Source organism: Patella vulgata, chromosome 2 (genome assembly GCF_932274485.2).
Source record: "Patella vulgata chromosome 2, xgPatVulg1.2, whole genome shotgun sequence".
Lineage (NCBI taxonomy): Eukaryota > Metazoa > Mollusca > Gastropoda > Patellidae > Patella > Patella vulgata.
In genome coordinates this window covers 92,614,470-92,633,226 of record NC_065880.2, presented here as the reverse complement: position 1 = coordinate 92,633,226, position 18,757 = coordinate 92,614,470, and the positions used below count along the sequence as shown (strand labels likewise).

The following is an 18,757-nucleotide window of genomic DNA, read 5'->3' as shown; positions in this document are numbered from 1 at the left end:
GCAAATTAACTGGACTACAAGGATAGGCATACGACCTTACACCTTAACACTCGACATGGGTGGCGCGGGTCTTACTGTTTTGGTTTCCGTATATGACCGTCCTGTAATCTGATAATGTAATAACAGAAGGAAACCAAGTTTAGCCATCACAAATACCCCACTTCCAGTGCCGAGAGGGTCATTTAAAATAAACCACTTAATAATGATGTAGTATCAATTTTTTACTTAAATTCTTTATTAATGTATATATTTTGCAATCACGAATCAAATATACAGTGTTTGTCAAAATAACGATATCAATGTGGTCACCAAAATCGACTAAATTTATTATAGAAATAAAAACTTCATAACCACTCCTATGGCACAAGTTCATAAAATGGACAGCAATTAACCATTGGCCAAGCCTTAAATTATGATTAGATTCATGCGAAATTGGCTATTTCGGGACAATGAACCCGAAATTGTTTTTATATATCCATTGATCGTATATCTTCTTACTATTAAAATTCATAACAATTAACGAATAGACAGTTTTGTTAAAGGTTGAAAATACAGTTTTTGTCAAAAAAACGTCCCCACCGATGAACAACAATATTGTTTATTTGATTGAATATAACGACCATTTTTAGTCTCTGAGAAAATCCGAAAAATAAGCAGAGTGTTTCACTCCCTAATAAATATATCCATTTTTACAAGAATGGACATTATAAAATTGTGTAAATACATTTATTTGGGGTTTTCAAATGGATTCCTTAAGAAAGGTAATCTACAATTTACATAATATTTGTAGAGCGAAATCTACATAACGTATTATTTTGGGGCAGTACATCAATATTTTCCAAAGCAATATGTAGATCAAAGCTTTATAATCTAAAGTAAAATATAAACAATATTAGATATAAATTTTATAAAATCAAATTAATGTACAGAATATTTGTACAGTGAAATCTACATAACGTATTATCTAGCAACCAGGCAATCTGTTTCACAGAGGATTACGAAAGTCTTCTAATATCTCTGTAAAATGTGACTGCCTTCAACACGTGACTTCACATCACGCGACGTCAATCATTGGCTCAATGGCGCGTGCATTCTTTACACATGACGTTACTGGTCCGTGCAGAATGCTGCCTTTTAGTCATTTTAATATCCATTTACAATAAATAGGAAATAATTTTTACATCCAAATACTTCAAACGTCTTTATTTCTTTTCCTAATACATAAAGAAATGTTTTAGAATTTAATTTGTCCGAGGAAAAAAGTTAATATTTGTGGCTCATTAAGTCGCATCGATGTCATCCTTATCAGTGATTGTCGCGGCCTAGCGAATATTCACTGGTGATCAGCTTGATTATTTAGGTGCAGTACATCAATATTTCCTAAGCATTGTGTTGATCAAAGGTATTATAAAATAAGGTAAAATATAACAATATTAGATATAAATAAAATAAAATCAAATTAACTTGGCCAAAGGCGAATTAAAAAAAACCATATCAATAATATTCAGCAAATTGAACGCTTATCTTAAATATATAACACTAATAATATCAAATTAAATGGGATTATATATATTCTTTATAGAGGCATTGTGGGGGCTTCTAGGAATAATTAAATAATAAAAACAAAATGTCATGCAATTAATCATCAATAACATCAATATCATGCTCCATTGCAGGTCTTTTGAATGCAGCTAGGAATACAATATGGTATTATTGTCAAAAGTTGGCCATCCCTTCTTCTTGGGTTACACCAATTTACATTTCAATGACCACGGGAGATGAAAGATCATTGCCCAGTGTTTAATCCGCAAATGTTTCACCATATTTAGGAGCACCAGAATTAGTTTCAATTTTTTCCGTTACGTCACTTCCTGCAAAGCAGCCTATCTGAAATTGATGAAGGGTCGTAATGGTGAATTTGCAGTCAGGGTAACGTCAAATCTGTTAAAGGAAAAGGTCACTCAAGCATGTTATTTTGCTAACATGCTCTATTACAATAATATAATGACGGCACCATATTCTGGTATTCAATAATACTCAACCACTCAAAATTTAGATTGACGGTTGTCGTTAGAATGGACTAGCATTAAAGACGACATGCCTAAATGTAAAACGTTAGAGTGTTTAAATAAGACCGGCAAAATCGGAATTGGGCCCACTTTAAAAAAACAAACCCACATCGAATACCAGGGGAAAGGAACGGGGCTATTCTTTGGTTGAGAAATATTGGTACCGGTCAAGGCTGTGTTTGCCAACAGTTAACTGGTTCTTCACTGGATGACGTCACACATTCGGATACCAATTTGTATTTTCGTTATATTGTTGTTTTAGTGGACAAAACATTTTAATTATCAGAAGTGCACATTAAAATGTATTTCCCGGAGAATGTCTTGTTTACATGAATACATGAATCATTCCTTTAAGTAAATCATTACATTGGTTTTACTTAAAATTATGACGTCATTGTGTAGGGATATTATATCCTTTCGACTCTAGCAGATAAACTGCCGACGCAGGGATCAATTACTCAGCTAAGCACAATCCTGTGTGAATTTACATTTCCCTAACGGAGCTCCCTCCAGCTTCTTATATACAGGCCGAGATGGAGACCAAACCTACGACTTTCATCGATAACTGGGCTTATGACCCCCCCCCCCCCACACACACACACACACACCCACACACACACACACTCATCGCCTACTCTTTACACAAAGTTTCTACTTACATTTTCAGACATTGACCTTGAACTTGACGGTCCTGAAAGAAGTCGATGATGTATGGCCAAGCCCCCTCCCACCTGCAAATAAAATTGAATAAATTCCATGTCCGGCCTGGAAGTTGTTACATACCATCAATTATGAATCTTTTTCAATACATTTAAATTGACATTATGATTGTAAATTTGTATGTATTTCGTGCGTTCTGACTATTAAAATATTGTAGAAACATGGTTTGGATTAAAATGCAGTAATTACTTTCCATAGAATTGTTGTATCTATTTGAATATACCGCAACTGCCTTAGTAGAACTGTTGTGTCTACTTTAATATGTCACGCATATTAATGTGTTACTTTAAAAAAAAAGATGGATATATTTTTAATACCTTTTTGTTCAGGCCACAGTGAAAGATGAAAAAAGACAAACCCTATAATACAAAAATACAATAATCATTATTGCTTGTTATGATCATTTAAATTATCATTAGCTTGTTATGACCTTTTAAATTATCATTAGCTTGTTATGATCTTTTAAATTATCATTAGCTTGTTATGATAAAGTACAATTTTTATCATTAGCTTGTTCTGATCATTTAAATTATCATTATCGTGTTATGATATTTTATGATCTTTTAAATTACCATAACTTTATTATTATGGTCTTTTAGAGTACAATAATTACCATTAGCTTGTTATGATATTTAAATTACTCTGATCATAACTATGTTGTTATGGCTGTTAAAAGTGAGAATAACACCTAGACCTATAGGTAGTGTAACATACTTGAATGCAAATAGTCCAAATCATCTCCATTATGCAACAAGAATATTGTGTTCAGCAATTATTGCCAATGATCAGATTAATTATAGTAAGCAGTTACACGGATTAGGGTTGATATTAGTTCTATATCGCCTTGTTTAGGGTTGATATTAATACAGATAGTACTGTAATCATGCACATCCATCACGATTATAATAATATATATTATACCCAACAAACACATAACTCTATCCTGTCAAACAATAAACGCATAGGTGATGTGGACAGAAGAAAAAGGTTTTACAAAATATCGTTATTTGTACAATGTTGGCGCATGTCCATGTTTCTGCAATGGGATAGCATGCCCAAATGTCATCTAAGCACAAGCTGTGTGTTCATTGCAGGAAACAGGTGTGAACTGTTCAGATTTTTTCTCGAATGCACGCCAAATTAGGGGAAGAAGATTTCGGTAGTGGTGGGAATTTAAAGCTACGATGCTCGCAATGACGACAGTGACAAGAAACCAAGACTAAACTAGCCGAATCACCTCCGGGTAGATTAATCGCGTATTTTGTCATACAACACACGAACGTGCATCAGAGCACTATTCCAGGCCTCTGAGATAAGCACCAGCAGTTCCAATCAGTATAAAACCGTCCCCGAAGTAGAAGAAGTCGTATAACAACTGCAGTACAAAGCAAGATCGCTACATGTGGGTTCATTACTTGACGAGAGCCAAGTATGTGAAGGTGTCTGCACCAACAATTCGGAACCGACTTCGAGAAGCTGATTTATAAGCTAACAAACCCTATTTTGGCCCCGTCCTGTTGACCTCGACCTCGACGTTTACGGGTTCACTGATGTATGAATAAACAGGGGTGGAACTTTGGAAACTGGCGACGATTATTGTTAAGCGACAAGTCACGTTTCCATTTACAACCACGAAATGGAAGACAGCATATGTACAGGCGTCGCAATGAAAGTTTTGACAACAACTGCTTTGAGCAAGTTGGCACATTCGGTAGAGGTGTGTCATGATGTTGGAAGCCATCTCCTACACCAGCAGAAGTGAACTTGTTCTCGTACAATGTAACCTAACAGGTGTTTACTTCCGGGATGGAATTCTTAACAGCGACATGCTTCCCATTTTGGATGATTAAGAGCACGTAAAACAGCACGTGTAATAATTGATTTCCTACAGAATGAGAACATTAATTTGCTGTTATAGCCACCAAGATCGCTAGATGTCAACCCCATTGAATATCCTTGGGATAAACTGGACAGACATCTATGTCGGCTTCACCCGGTGTCCCCGACGCTTCCGCAACTGTCACATGCACTGCAGGACGACTGCCACGCCCATGCGTTTCTTTTTTGACATAGTATATCACAACCAGCAAACACACTATACGAAACAACGACGCAAGAGTCACGTTACGCTTAGAGCTTTTTTTCCAGAATTTGTATCAGTATCAACAGTTATATTTCCGGTCCCTCGTCAATTTGTAAACACAAAATAATCATATTTTCGAAACATATATTAATGTTAGAAAACGACATAGCGCATCAATAATAATCACGATTATTTTTATTGAATAATCTTTTAGTATATTGCAAAACGAAATCACTAATTGATTTTGTATTGAACACCCTTTATATTATAAATCTTACCAATATTTTCGGATTGAAATGTCTCAGAATTTCCATCCGGTAGATTTTCCCCAACTAGTTTACTCACTTTGTCCATCGTTTCCATTAAATCTTTGATTATACTGCTATTCTAAATGAGGGAAACAAATTATAGACATTTCGTATATGATAATAAAGTCACCAAATAGTTTTATATATAATATTGTTTGTTTGCAAATACATACATATAAGTATATGCGTATAATACAAACGGGATCAGAACAAATTGTACAATTTACGAATATTATCCAAGTATAATCTAAAATATTTACAATTACCACTGAAATTTAATTTAATACATAGTTATATACATATATACATGCTACCTTAGGATAATAAATAAGTCCATTTCGTTACATGCTCAATGAGTATTAACAGTGATAAACCACTGGAGAATTAGAATAATAGCTACAGATTACATGTGAATCGTTTCGTTTCTTTAATGTAATTTTGTACGGTGAGAAAAATGTGGATATTAAAAGATTTAGGAAATAAGAGTAGAACCATCTAAATAAATTTTATGCAAGTAAGTGATGGCGCTGTAACACATATTGTGAGCAATCAAAGAAGTAGTGAAATGAATTTTCAATGCTTTTATTATCACATTTGCAGTATGGATTTTGAACGATGTTTGATTTATTAAGATCATAATTTAGATAACTACAGGTATGACGTATACGATTATGGTAAATGGATAATTTTCTGCTGCCAATGTTTCTTAATTTTGGAGGTTTGACTTTAGTCTTGATATTGGTTTTAAACTCAGATAAAGATAGAGTGGATTTTAAACCCGGACGTAAACTATTAAATTGTTGAATGGTTTTAGGAAAAAATGAGTTCTTTGTTACAGTTAAACGAACAAGTGGTACTTTTAGATCATTACAGTTTCTAAGATTATAACTATTGCTATGATAACTTATTATGTCTTGAAGATAAGACGGTCCTGTTTTGTGAATAAGCTTATGTAGTAAGCACAATCGTCATATCCTTCTGCGATCATGTAATTTAGTCCATGCAGTCTCAAAATAAAGCGATTCACGAGATGCATAAATAGTGCAACCAGTTACCGTGAGGGCAGCTTTAAGCTGCAATTTTTCTAGTTTTTCTGAGTTATAATTTGAACAGTTATCCTATACTTCGCAGGCATACCAAATAGTTCTAAAAACGTTCAACAAAAATAAAAGAAAATAGCTTAGTCTACTGATGTCTCCGATGGGCATGATCCTTCACAAATACACACCACCGGATTTTTGTTCACATGGAATTTGGTTCCTTTAGATTTTAGGCAAATGGCCTTCAATTGCTGTATGTCTTGTGACTATAATATGTAAATTATAAATATTGTTACCTCGTATTCAAGTGTCTTCATATTTTCAGATTGCTCAGAGTCAAATAATGCGCTGACCAGTATTACTGATTCCTACAAATATGAATACCAATACAACTGAACTCACGATTTGTACAAACAAATAAAATTCCAGTAGAAAGTGAACATATTTATATACTTTGTATCTACCCCACAAATACTCAAATTGATCAATGACCAAGAGGTTAAAATTAGATTTACATTAAATGTTATAATATATAGGCTAATAGTGTAATCACTTACCTTAGCAAAATGTTTAGTTTTATTCTGGGCTGAGGGCAAGTTTTGGGTTGTTTCATTTGTAATTTGTGTCAGGGTTTTCATAGCACTTATCATATGAAGAATTTCGCCCTTCTCTAATTTAGATTGTTTGGTTATTTTGGACAGATTGGCTAGCAACTTATCGGGTTCGGAAACAACAATTCCAGCTTTTACCTGTTCAATCCGAAATAACCCAAATAAATAAACAAAAATGAAATACATTTTGGACGGTCTATTACACTTCATTGCATTTCGGACGGTCTATTACGATTTTTTTTAAACAATATTTATTCAGAAACTGAGGGGATTGGGGAACAGGCAAAGCCCATATAAACCCCTCTCTCGGTTACAAATAAATTACATAATATACAATATATTCAAAAAACAAAGAAGGAAAAAATGAATAGTAATATATATATATATGTACACATAAGCCAATAAAAATATTTGCATATAAACATAAATTTGAAATAATTAAAATCAGCTATTTTGTTAAAATTTAAATCTTTCGGTTTGTTCGATAAAATCATGCACCTGGCTAAATATTGACACGTTTTCGTCGTATGTTAGTTTTTCCGATCAACATAGTAGCACTTTAATGTTTTGCTGTGTCGAAGGTAAAGTGTCGATTGTTCTATGGCGAGCATCTGAATACGAGGAACATATAAGGAGATAGTGATAAGGATCTTCTATTGAATTACTACATGAACATTCGGGAGTATTTGAAATATGTCTTGTAAATTTATGAAAATTTAGATTACTGCAGCCTAGTCTTAGTTTAGTATATGTATAATTTGATTTTTACGTTTGCCAATATAATAAAAGAGAGGTATTTTCGGATCATGTTTAGAGAGTTCTTGTTTAAATTTTGAGAGTGATAAGACATTTGTTATGGACGGATTTAGGCTGTTACGAATTTGATGATTTTGTGATTGAAGATATATAGGGAATTGTGTCATAAGTAACAAATTCCGTTTATATAATTGTCATCTGTCAAAATGTATGTTTCCCTGTCGGATGGTCAATTGCATTATATAGTTTTGTGATTGAAGGTCAATTCCGTTTGTATAAACAGATTATTTTCTTTTACATCGGAATGAGTCTTTCTTGCATCGCATATCCCATCACAATTGTCCAGAATCCCAACTACTATTCAATTTATATCGAGAAAAGCTTAACCCAAGAAAATGATGTAATTAGACAAGAAAAAAACTGTCATGCTGTATTTAGCTCAATACAAGTGGTGAATGTGTGTAATAACGTAACCTGATTCATGATGGTTGTCAATGATGCTTGAATACATGAACTGTAATCTGCCGCCAACCACTTCCCATCGCTAGTACAATATCTAGATACACTACCTATAAAGACAGAACGGAAATGAAAAGTCCTACTGGGCTAATGAAGGTGGGGAAAGTTTGTCAATTAAGATAATATAAGAGAAATAATCGACAGAATATCGTAGCTATATGTCAAATCATCAATGAATTCTATAGAAACCTGATTATAGTACATGAACATATCTCACGGACTACGGTATTCGAAGAAGAGTCAGCGAGTAGCCTTAAGTCTACTATTATTAAGGCATTTCCAAACGAAGAGGCTTAATTTAATTCTAGATTTGGTGTCCCCTGGGGTCGGCCAGTCACATTCCCCTCTTTACTGAACTAGCCCCATACAGCCAAGTCGTGGTGTAACAAACAAACGAATTAAATGGTCGTTGTATTTTCAATTATACTGCGTGAAATATTACCTGCGTATCCCAATGGGCAAGACTGTTCAGCTGTGGCATCTGGTGACGCTTCCGACCAATGGGTTCCTCTTTCATCGGTATCGCGTGGACAGGCTAGCGGTCCTTAAATCATAGAAAAACATTTAAGCTTGTGAAAAGGGCACAAAATAGGCCGAGTTTGTATTTTGGCAAGGAATACGAAAATGTTGTCAAGAGTGCGTCACAAAATATAAATCTAGGTTAGAATCATTTCTTTGTCTTTACATTATTTAAGATTTTCTCATTATTCAATGCAAAAAACCCAGAACATTTAGCTTCTTATTCTATATTTGGTACCTTTAATGATGATTATCTTGGTTGTGTTGCCTTTACCCCGACCGGCTATGTTTGATCCAATACATGTTAAATTGGTATTTCTGGGCACAACCCTGTTCAATTCAGAACCTAAAAAACAGAAATAGAATAAAATATAGTACTATAGACACGACAGGTCAATAAGCCAGATATTACGTTACAGTAGTTCACCAAAGGAAAATGCTACTGTTTTATGGTTATTTTAAACTTTAAAATAAGACAATAAGACACTTAATTTATAAATCACTTTATACTATATATACTTGCCATTTTGTATATTAATCCCATCCGTTACCCACATCAAAGTTGTATATACACCGACTGGTTTTAAAACTTCACACTTTAAGTTGATGCTTATACCACATCTGACATACTGGGTTTTTGGAACACCGACAGTTGGGGGAAAAATAATTGCCAAAGGAATACTCCCAACTTTTCCATAACGACTTAAGTCACTAATATGACATTGTACTGTACCTGAAAATCCACCAGAATTCAAATGCATGTCCTTATAAATGTAAATCTTATTTTAATGTCGGATTTACCAATATCTAGTAATGTGCTTCATTAATCTTTGTTAAATTAAACTGAATTATTTTCAAATGACTTGTGTAATGTTTCATTACCTTGATCTACCACTTCAATATTAATCTTATCGAATGTTTGGTATAATGTCAACCATTTGCGAGTAATATCTACTGATGTGTATAATACTGCAATAACTTGATATACCACGTTTAATATAAATCTTATTTAATGTTTGTAACCATTTTGGTGTGATATTGCTGCAATAACTTGATGATCTTATTACATGTTTGACTTATTAGTTTATATAAATCGCCATGTGATATCTAGCGATGTTAGTAATTATTTCATTACCTTGGTCTATCATTTTAATATTTGTAATTGTTAAATTAGACTGTAATCGCCATGGGAACTCCAATCCGGTCGAGATTTGGAATCTTGATGACAACAAAGGTCGAACAACGGCACCATCTAATGTCCATTCCACAGAAACCGAACCAACTGGCTTTATAACATCAGCCTCACAGAAGATGATAACAGTATCGCCACCCAGGATGTGTTTTGCCTTGTTCAGTATTTTGAGAGTTGGAACAAATATATGACTACCTAAAAGTATACATATATTCAATGTATGGAATGGATTTAACATGAATTTTAACATCATCACTATTACAAAGAACTTGTACTTCATCTTGTGTATGCAAAATACAACATATATTGTATATTATAGTAAATACAACATATATTGTATATTATAGTAAATACAACATATTATAGTAAATACAACATATATTGTATATTATAGTAAATACAACATATATTGTATATTATAGTAAATACAACATATATTGTATATTATAGTAAATACAACATATATTGCATATTATAGTAAATAATGTTAAACACTGGTATCACATTTCCTTTAGGTGAATGCATCGTCCACGTCACATTGTTGTTCGTTCGTTCGCTCCTAGAGTTTTACGTCCACTTCCACCTAAGGTGATATCATAGACAAGTACATTGCTCTTATATTTATTGTTACTTAACTAAATGCTACCTTGTATGTTTTTTTCTGTGTCTAGATGAAACAATTTCGAAGGGCCAAATAATAAACAAACTTGTTTTGAATCGACAATTGTAATGCTATTGACAAACATTGTAAAGACACGCAAAAACATAAATTTGTTTACACAATAGATTTATGGTCAACAAATAACAGATTTTGGGCTTAACATATAATACAGCTATAATTACTTCTGTTATTAAAATGGACTCGCCCACGGAGAATCCCAGAATCACTAAAACTAGCAGGGTGCAGAAGTAACGATTCGGTCTTTTTACAAACGGCTTGGTTAGAACATATGAGGTGAACATCTACCCAAGAATCTTGCCTGAAATGAAAGGAACAAAGCTACATTTGAAATGTGTTAAAGATATTTAATGTGATATAACGCCTAGTCTTCAGTTGATGTGGTAAATTTTGATATCCGAGAAATCGTGATTTTATCATGATAACATATGAAAATTTTCACCGGATTCCAGATACCAAGTTTTATATACTGTGTAAAATATGATGTCTTTCAACCTGGCAATCATAAACTTGTAAATAATATTATATAAATTTGCATAAATAACCAACCTGAACTGTATTATATGCACGCTAACTGATTTATCTACAACTTTACTTATCTGTTGATAGAAGAGGAAAATGAAATAGCTAAATGAAATAGGTAAATATAAGACATGATTTAGAACATTATATAAATACATATTGATCCAAATCTCTGCTATTTAAAACAAAAACTGACATACCATGTCTGTAACATTCTTTACTTGGTTTCTGTATTCCATGGTTGAATTATCTGTTAGTTCTCTTGTCCAAGATATGTACGTAGATTGGAACCACATTAGTCCATAAAAAGCTGTAATCATAGTGATTATATAAATTCAGTGCCTTTTAAATACTTTGGAATCCCATGTCACCTTAATTTATATTAATGCTAAAGATTTCGGCAGTAATTATCGAAGGAAAACAAAAGTTGAACAATCAAATAAACAGTGCTTAGCAGAAAATAGAGATTAAAGATCATGTCTTGTCATGGACCAAATGGAAGGATTCGTCAGATACTCGAAGCTCGTGGCGTTGGGTATGCAGTCAGTTTAAAACTTACCAAATTCTAATTGAAACTTAACATTGACATGTATAGACGGGAACTGAACCATTATCACATTAACAACGATGACTTCTTTTTTAGCCACACTCGTGGTGACGCCATCTTGAATTATACTCACTATACCATCATGAAAGCTCAATTCAAGTCCTGAAATGTTTAATAGAAAATATTAAATGGGAAATCCCAGATATATTGCTATTAAAAATATGTTAATTCCTTGTGGACTGCTCATTACTCTAGCTCTATCTGAATCTGTGATGAAATGAGGTTCTATCTGAATCTGTGATGAAATGAGGTTTAACGTCCTACTGTTCTGCTCCAACGTGGCTAATGAAGACGGACATCCGCCATACAGTGTGCTATGGGGGCAAATCTGTCTAGGCAACGGCGATATCGAATTCCAAATGATACGTGTACGCCAATGTGTACACGGACCTCGGTTTATTGTAACATCCAAACGACTATACGTTGTCCGTTGCAGGCCCTCTTTCCTGGACCACTGACAATCGTTATGCAGATCACAAATTCAACAATAAACATACACATAATATTTCGATCACTTAAAGGGGCATTATGGAAGATTAGATAAAGATCTGGCAGTTCTCACTATAATAGTTAAAAACTAGATAATGTAAAGGGTATTTTCTGAAATTTTCAGTCAAATTGATCAACTCTGAACCGAGATATTAGCTTTTTGAATTCTAGGCCTAGCCTCGATCACCATTACTAAAGTAGGTACGATAAAACATAGTCTCGATTATCCATTTTTGGATTTAATCATCAAATCCAGTAAATATTACAGGCTAGCGATAACATCGAGAGTTGATTATGGTCTGGATAAGTTAATTAATGTCTAATTACTAATTTAGATAACATTTCACGCCTAAAGAAAGACCTGCAATAGGCATATTTAGCTTTTGCATAAGGTCACAATGATCCGCAGTGAATAAAGACAAATTAAATTCTAAAACATTTTTTTTATGTATTAGAAAAATAAATAAAGACGTTTGAACTATTTGTAGGTAAAAATTATTTCCTATTTTAGTGTAAATGGGTATGAAAATGAGTAAAAGGCGCCATTCTGCTCGAATCAGTAACGTCTTATGTAAACAATGCACGCGCCATTGAGCCAATGATTGACGCCGCGTGATATGACGTCATGTGTTGAAGGCAGTCATCTTTTACAGATATATTAGAAGTCTTTCGTAATACTCTGTGAAACATATTGACATAAGGTATGTTTAACAGTACATCATTTACAATTGAACACATATAATGCGTCACGGTGGTGTGTGTGTCATACTGTTTTTAAAAAATCTGAAATCCCTTTAAACACTTTAATAGTACTACCTTGTTGCAGTGCTGTGTGTATGACATCATAACGGACTGAATATCCTCTAGAAACTGCACAATTAATCTGGCCAATTGGAAGAGTTTTAACACTCTGAAGTTCTCCGATATTTACCGCCATCTTGTTAGTTGAAGTGCATTCTAACCTTACTATAACTATCTGTACTGTTACATTTGTTGATAAACTTGGTTTACCATCATCTGACATCTAATTCATAGAAGAACAACACTTCAGCTTGATAATAACATTAATAAACAAACACAGACAACAAAGTTTCGCAACAGCACCTTTTGTGTGTATTGCTAGTGTACTGCGAGATATACCAGAATGTCAACGGTCCTTTACATCATAGGGGCCACAAGGGCTCAGTTGCCTGGAGGTCGAGTGTTCGATCCCTGCATTGGCCGAGAAAGTTCATCCCACTTGTATGCCTTAGGGACCGTTGTCACTAGTCGATCCATGTGGGGCGGCACACGCGTCAAGCGCAGGTAATGGGACCTACAGGTCGATCTATGTGACCCCCTTGTTCTAAAGCAACATCGACACACGTTAAATAATATTGGGCCACACTTCACAGATTCACACTACTGATCCCATTACCTGAAAATCAATGATCGCAGGTGCAAGAGAGAGAGAGAGAGAGAGAGAGACAGAGACAGACAGAGAGAGACAGAGAGAGTATACAGCCCCCACCCCGAACATTTTCCTGCACAAATCCCTGGTTTGAGGTGAAACTAAAATAAAACGGAGAAAGAAGTGGTTCAATGATGAAGGCGCTGATGATGAAACATTAGAAATAAATGATCTCAAATGCAATTGTTTATTTCAAAGTTTTGGACAGAGTAATCAATAGTTTCGGTGATCCTTTCGCTGAATTACATGATCTTGTAACAAATTTCTAGTGTTCGATTCCAAGTCATTACGACGATAATAACGGAACGGGGATCCGACAGAGATTCTGCTATATGATAACTACTCATCATTCATAGAATATTATAATGAATTGTGGTAGAAAACAACCCTATCCAGCTCAGAGATACTCCCTTTATCACCTCAAATAATCTCGATACGGTTCACCCAAGCTGACGGACATTCAGCAGGTTAAAGCTGTTCAAGAACATTTTAAGAAGCACGACGGGTGAAGAGCGTCTGCATGGATTGAACGTGAATTGGCTCACACAAGTGACTTCGGTAATTATTATTGTTGAAGCAGATTGAGATTAAATGCCCCTCTTTCTGAGCCGGTATTCCAATTACGCCACTAATTAGACAATTGCCCCTCATTCCATATCAGGTCAGACAAGTGGAAACCAGGCCTAAAGATTGAATGTCGCCAACAGAATTAGACTGTGTTTTGGCACCCACCCCTACAGTATACATAACATAAAACAGCGTGATATAATAATAAACCTACTTTGACTTGCAATTTTATTCTTTGCATATCATAGTTAGTGCTAATTTTCCTATGGTGCAGATGCAGCTTATTTTTGTTGATGGTTGCAGAAACCAAACTATTCTCTTGGTAATCTGAAACATTTTATCCAAATCATTTTACCAAGAGTTATTAGTAGATCATCGAAGATCGACATTTTCAATGTTTTCGTACACCAAAGTGGTCTTTTGATAATTTGTATCAGGTAAACAAATTATTTAACTAATTTGAACCTTGTAGAAATCACTAAATTGTCCCTTTCCCAGATATTTGACATTGTATGTAAGGCATTTCACATCATCATCCGTTATCCTGAATTAATTATCGATTTTCGCCCAGATCTGCATATCAGATTATGGAAGACTGTTGGTAGGGAACTACCCTAGATATAAAAACCGTTGAATCCAGTTTTCTGCATCTTCTTGCGGGCCTACTGTGTCTGTCCCACTCAATTCCTGGCCTTCAAGTCTTTAGATCTTCAAACATCAGTAGTTTCAATTGTTTTGGTACCAAACCGTCTCGTGATGATCAGTGTCACGTGAACAAATTAATTTGAACCTTATAGACCCAGTGAGTATCTTCGAAGTCAGATTAGTAAACATATGTCAATAGCCACGACAGGAACCCACGAGTCCAAGAAAGTCAGGATCGGGTAAAATTAAGAACAATTCATAAATGGGAAAACTGAAACCATCCTAATACCCAATAAAGAAGTTATAAAAAAAAGTGTACGTTCTGCAGTGTATCGGTACAACTGGGAAATACATACAAATGGGGCGTGGATAGTGTTGCTATATTTGAAAGGGTAATTAATTGTTAAAATGACTTTTATTTGTAAGAGTATAAATCAGGTTTACTTACTAACAGAAGTGAGTGTTATACTACCAGAATCCTGTGCTTGTGATTGCTTTATGACATCGAGTGCGCCAAGTTCAGCAATATTTACAATCCAGTTAATAATTCTATGTGCAACTGTTGGTGGCCGATTAAATGTTATCAATATGTTTAGGATTGCTGTTCTACCCTGTGAAGAATCTTCCTTTGCTATTATGGTAAGCTGTAAAAAGAGATATTTTAATATGAATCGTGGTTTATTATCAAGGTTGTTCATAAAAGACATGTTGTTCTTGACAACTTCAATTAAAGGAGCTAAATCACTAATATTTGGGACCTAGAAATTGACACAAATTGGTCGCAACGCATATAATAATGTAATATATATGTATATAAACTGATTTACGTTCAGTCGTTTCTGTTTTTACTGTAATTACTAAACAGTTATGTTCGCCGAAATAAGCCAGAAGTCGCAATCGAATGGCAATCTCTAGCGTCTGGTTATTCCAGTCTACACCGATAGTATTTATTGCGCATGCTTTCTACAAAAGAATATAGGGTCACTGTTTGACATGACGTCTGGAATATGTCTAGCCTCGTTCTTCGAGTCCCTTGTTCCAAATGGCGCTGAAACGCATTATGGTACGCGATTCATGTACCAATGGTAAAATGTTTATTTTATCTTGATTATTGGATATCAGAAGCCCATCATTACCCGGTAAGATCACAACATCAATGTTGATTTAAACTGACCGAACATTCGTGTTTTTAATGTCGAAGACTTTGGATGGTATTGAGTTAAGAGATTTAGCTACTTTCAAGATACATACATATTAAAATTTACCCCAGCCGCTTGGTACCTCAGATCAAACAATGACTGTGTGTGTGTGTATTAGTGTGGATTTTGAAGGGGAGCCAGATCCGACTGAGGGGACTGTGGGTGTGGGGGGATATTTATATAGGTATTTGTTTGACACTGACTGGGTATAATGATTATGATTATAATGTTTAAAACCACATTGAAAAGACGTAAATATTTCCAAAATCAACAAACCATGAATGAGAGCGTGTCATTGCGTCCGCTCTACCTGGCCCCTGACGTATATTTCCAGTAGATCACAAATCATATCTGGATGGATTACTCCAACATCTATATATATAACACCCATACGTAAATAATACTTACCGGTGCTTTGGCTTCTTGTATCTGGTATAGCGCTGTAAGGCGCAAACATGGCTTCAGTATTTGTTTATTCCTTAAGAGTTTAAACAATTTAAAGAAACCAAATGGATCCTCATTGATGCTAAATATCAAAGCATCGTCGTCGTCAGAACACAGTGAACTGCTATCAAATGAACCAATGTCCATACACAGATTGTCCAAGGATAGGTTGCCAGCTTTTATATAAAATTCAAATTCATGAACCCCTGGTTTGCAATTTGGTGGAGAGCCTACTGAAGTAATAAAACAAATGTTCACAAATGTCAGCCTATCAGATTTCTACGTAAAATAATCCTTGCAAATCAACTAATCCAAAGTTCCATTTTCTACATAAAATAGCGAATAGAAATCGATTCATATTGCTGTTAAAAATGTATTGTAAATTAAAACGGGTTACCGTTCTTGAAATGGAATCCCAGTTTGTTAATCGTTACCTGGTATTTCTTGGGAAATGGTAGAAGATTGTGCAGATGATTCTAGAGTCTTGGTAGTTGCTAACGGACTAGTGGTAGTTTTGGAAGTTTCTGAAGTACAAATGTAAAGGTAATAGTGACTAAAGGAATAAGAATAAATAGTTGATATGATCCTTTGGAGAAATAACTCATTAACCCGTGTTACATAATGGCAGATGTTATTGATAGTTATCGTGCCATCTTGACAGTTGACAGTAGAATTGATTAGAATATCTTTATGTCGGCTATCCCCACTCACTAGTCCTTTGTCTGGCAATCTTGTCAGATCCTTTGTCTAGATGGGGGATATAAGCAAGAATGAAAAAGGCGATAGTTCTGTGAAGGCGAGAGCGTCTGAGTTAAGACCGGACAGGGGCCATGTAAGTTAGTTGGGGACCAAGAGTGTCAAGCCAAGCTAGGATCATGGCTCCCTCAACACAAGCTAATTCTGGAGTCTTTAACTATAAGACGTTTTGTACTTGATATGTGTGAAGAATAATAAAAGTAACGTTTGAAATTAAACCAGTGTTGTCATCATGAACCGACTCAAAGAACCTAAAAGTGTAAGTATATTTTACAGGCTTTGGGAACGTATAGTTGAAAACGTATAGGTACTTGTTTTTAAGTAGCACTGCTTGTTGTTTGTTTGGAAGGAGTAGTGGTTGTTCATGCGGTAGTTGTTGCGGGGGTATGAATGGTTTGACTAACTAGACTAAGTAGTAACTTCTGTCTCTAATTGAGGTACAATGTTCAAACTTGGCGTAGAATGCCCACAGATTATGTATATTGTAACTTAGTTTGGCATTCAACGTGGTTGGGGATGTGACTCATGAAACAAATAGTATACCTATGGAGTATTATAGTAAGCACTTAATCCCCCCAAACCGCCCTCAATACGTACATCTGAATAGTCATTAAACTATTTATTAGCCATTCACATTGCAATTCAATTTATGACCAAAGTTTACGGAGATTAATTTAAGTATTTTAAAATATTTACATACAACAGTACGTTACCTATATTTACATACAACAGTATACTACTGCAGTTTGTTACCTATATTTACATACAACAGTACTACTACTACTACAGTTTGTTACCTATATTTACATACAACAGTGTACTACTACAGTTTGTTACCTATATTTACATACAACAGTGTACTACTACAGTTTGTTACCTATATTAGAAGATTTTTCAGATGTTCAAGACAATGTGAGAAGCTCCTGCTCCCAACAAAACGTATAGTTAACAAAGTAATGTCTTGGACATGGATGACCATAAAGTAAATACAGTAATATAAACTATATTCATATCTCCACAATACTTTTAATATAATCTTACCATTACATATTACAGACACGTCTCTAGTATGAGGACACGAGCTAATATGATAGCTACAGTCAGTAAAATACTCTTCACGTCCATTACATCGTACCCAGGTTACTTTATTCCCACGTCCCTCTCCAAAGTAGGCGCTGTGTTTACTTATTGCTCCTGTCCTAAAAATATTATTATACGTTCAACTATTCATTGTAAACAAAACTACACTGAATTAATATATAACTATATATTCGTGTACTAATTCGCACAAATACAGTAACATTTATTGCAGCAAAAAATGGCAATAATATAATTCAAGCACTGTATTAAGATTGTTGCATATGCTAGAGCGTATATTATTTCACGTTGTATTTTTACCCGCTACATCCTAGTTGTCTGCAAACCACAGATGTAGCATTATCGTACCAATAATAATCACAAACTGTTTTCCATTCTCTTTTATCACGCACCCCCCCCCCCCCCCCGGTGTAAGAAGAATACACCCTTCGTATGTCCTGCGTGTCATGGCATGCGACTAAAAGGATCCATGTAATGGGGCAAC

The 18,757-nt window shown here is 34.7% G+C and overlaps 1 protein-coding gene across 1 annotated transcript in view; it reads right to left on the bottom strand.

Annotated features, from left to right (window-relative positions):
• Window positions 1–213: 213 nt before the first annotated feature.
• The window catches only part of LOC126810038 (uncharacterized), a 28,671-nt gene continuing 10,127 nt past the window's right edge, over window positions 214–18,757 (bottom strand). Inside the window, exons 8-28 of the mRNA XM_056098661.1 lie at window positions 18,217–18,374; window positions 16,854–16,943; window positions 16,384–16,652; window positions 15,225–15,420; window positions 14,346–14,458; window positions 12,931–13,138; window positions 11,578–11,727; window positions 11,219–11,328; window positions 11,046–11,095; window positions 10,661–10,797; window positions 9,761–10,012; window positions 9,149–9,358; window positions 8,864–8,971; window positions 8,549–8,650; window positions 8,063–8,156; window positions 6,778–6,979; window positions 6,517–6,588; window positions 5,151–5,259; window positions 3,107–3,148; window positions 2,729–2,800; window positions 214–1,887 (exon numbers count right to left, since the gene is read on the bottom strand). Coding sequence (XP_055954636.1) covers window positions 2,733–2,800; window positions 3,107–3,148; window positions 5,151–5,259; window positions 6,517–6,588; window positions 6,778–6,979; window positions 8,063–8,156; window positions 8,549–8,650; window positions 8,864–8,971; window positions 9,149–9,358; window positions 9,761–10,012; window positions 10,661–10,797; window positions 11,046–11,095; window positions 11,219–11,328; window positions 11,578–11,727; window positions 12,931–13,138; window positions 14,346–14,458; window positions 15,225–15,420; window positions 16,384–16,652; window positions 16,854–16,943; window positions 18,217–18,374 — 2,740 coding nt within the window. The 3' untranslated portion in view covers window positions 214–1,887; window positions 2,729–2,732. The remainder of the gene's footprint in view (window positions 1,888–2,728; window positions 2,801–3,106; window positions 3,149–5,150; window positions 5,260–6,516; window positions 6,589–6,777; window positions 6,980–8,062; window positions 8,157–8,548; window positions 8,651–8,863; window positions 8,972–9,148; window positions 9,359–9,760; window positions 10,013–10,660; window positions 10,798–11,045; window positions 11,096–11,218; window positions 11,329–11,577; window positions 11,728–12,930; window positions 13,139–14,345; window positions 14,459–15,224; window positions 15,421–16,383; window positions 16,653–16,853; window positions 16,944–18,216; window positions 18,375–18,757) is intronic.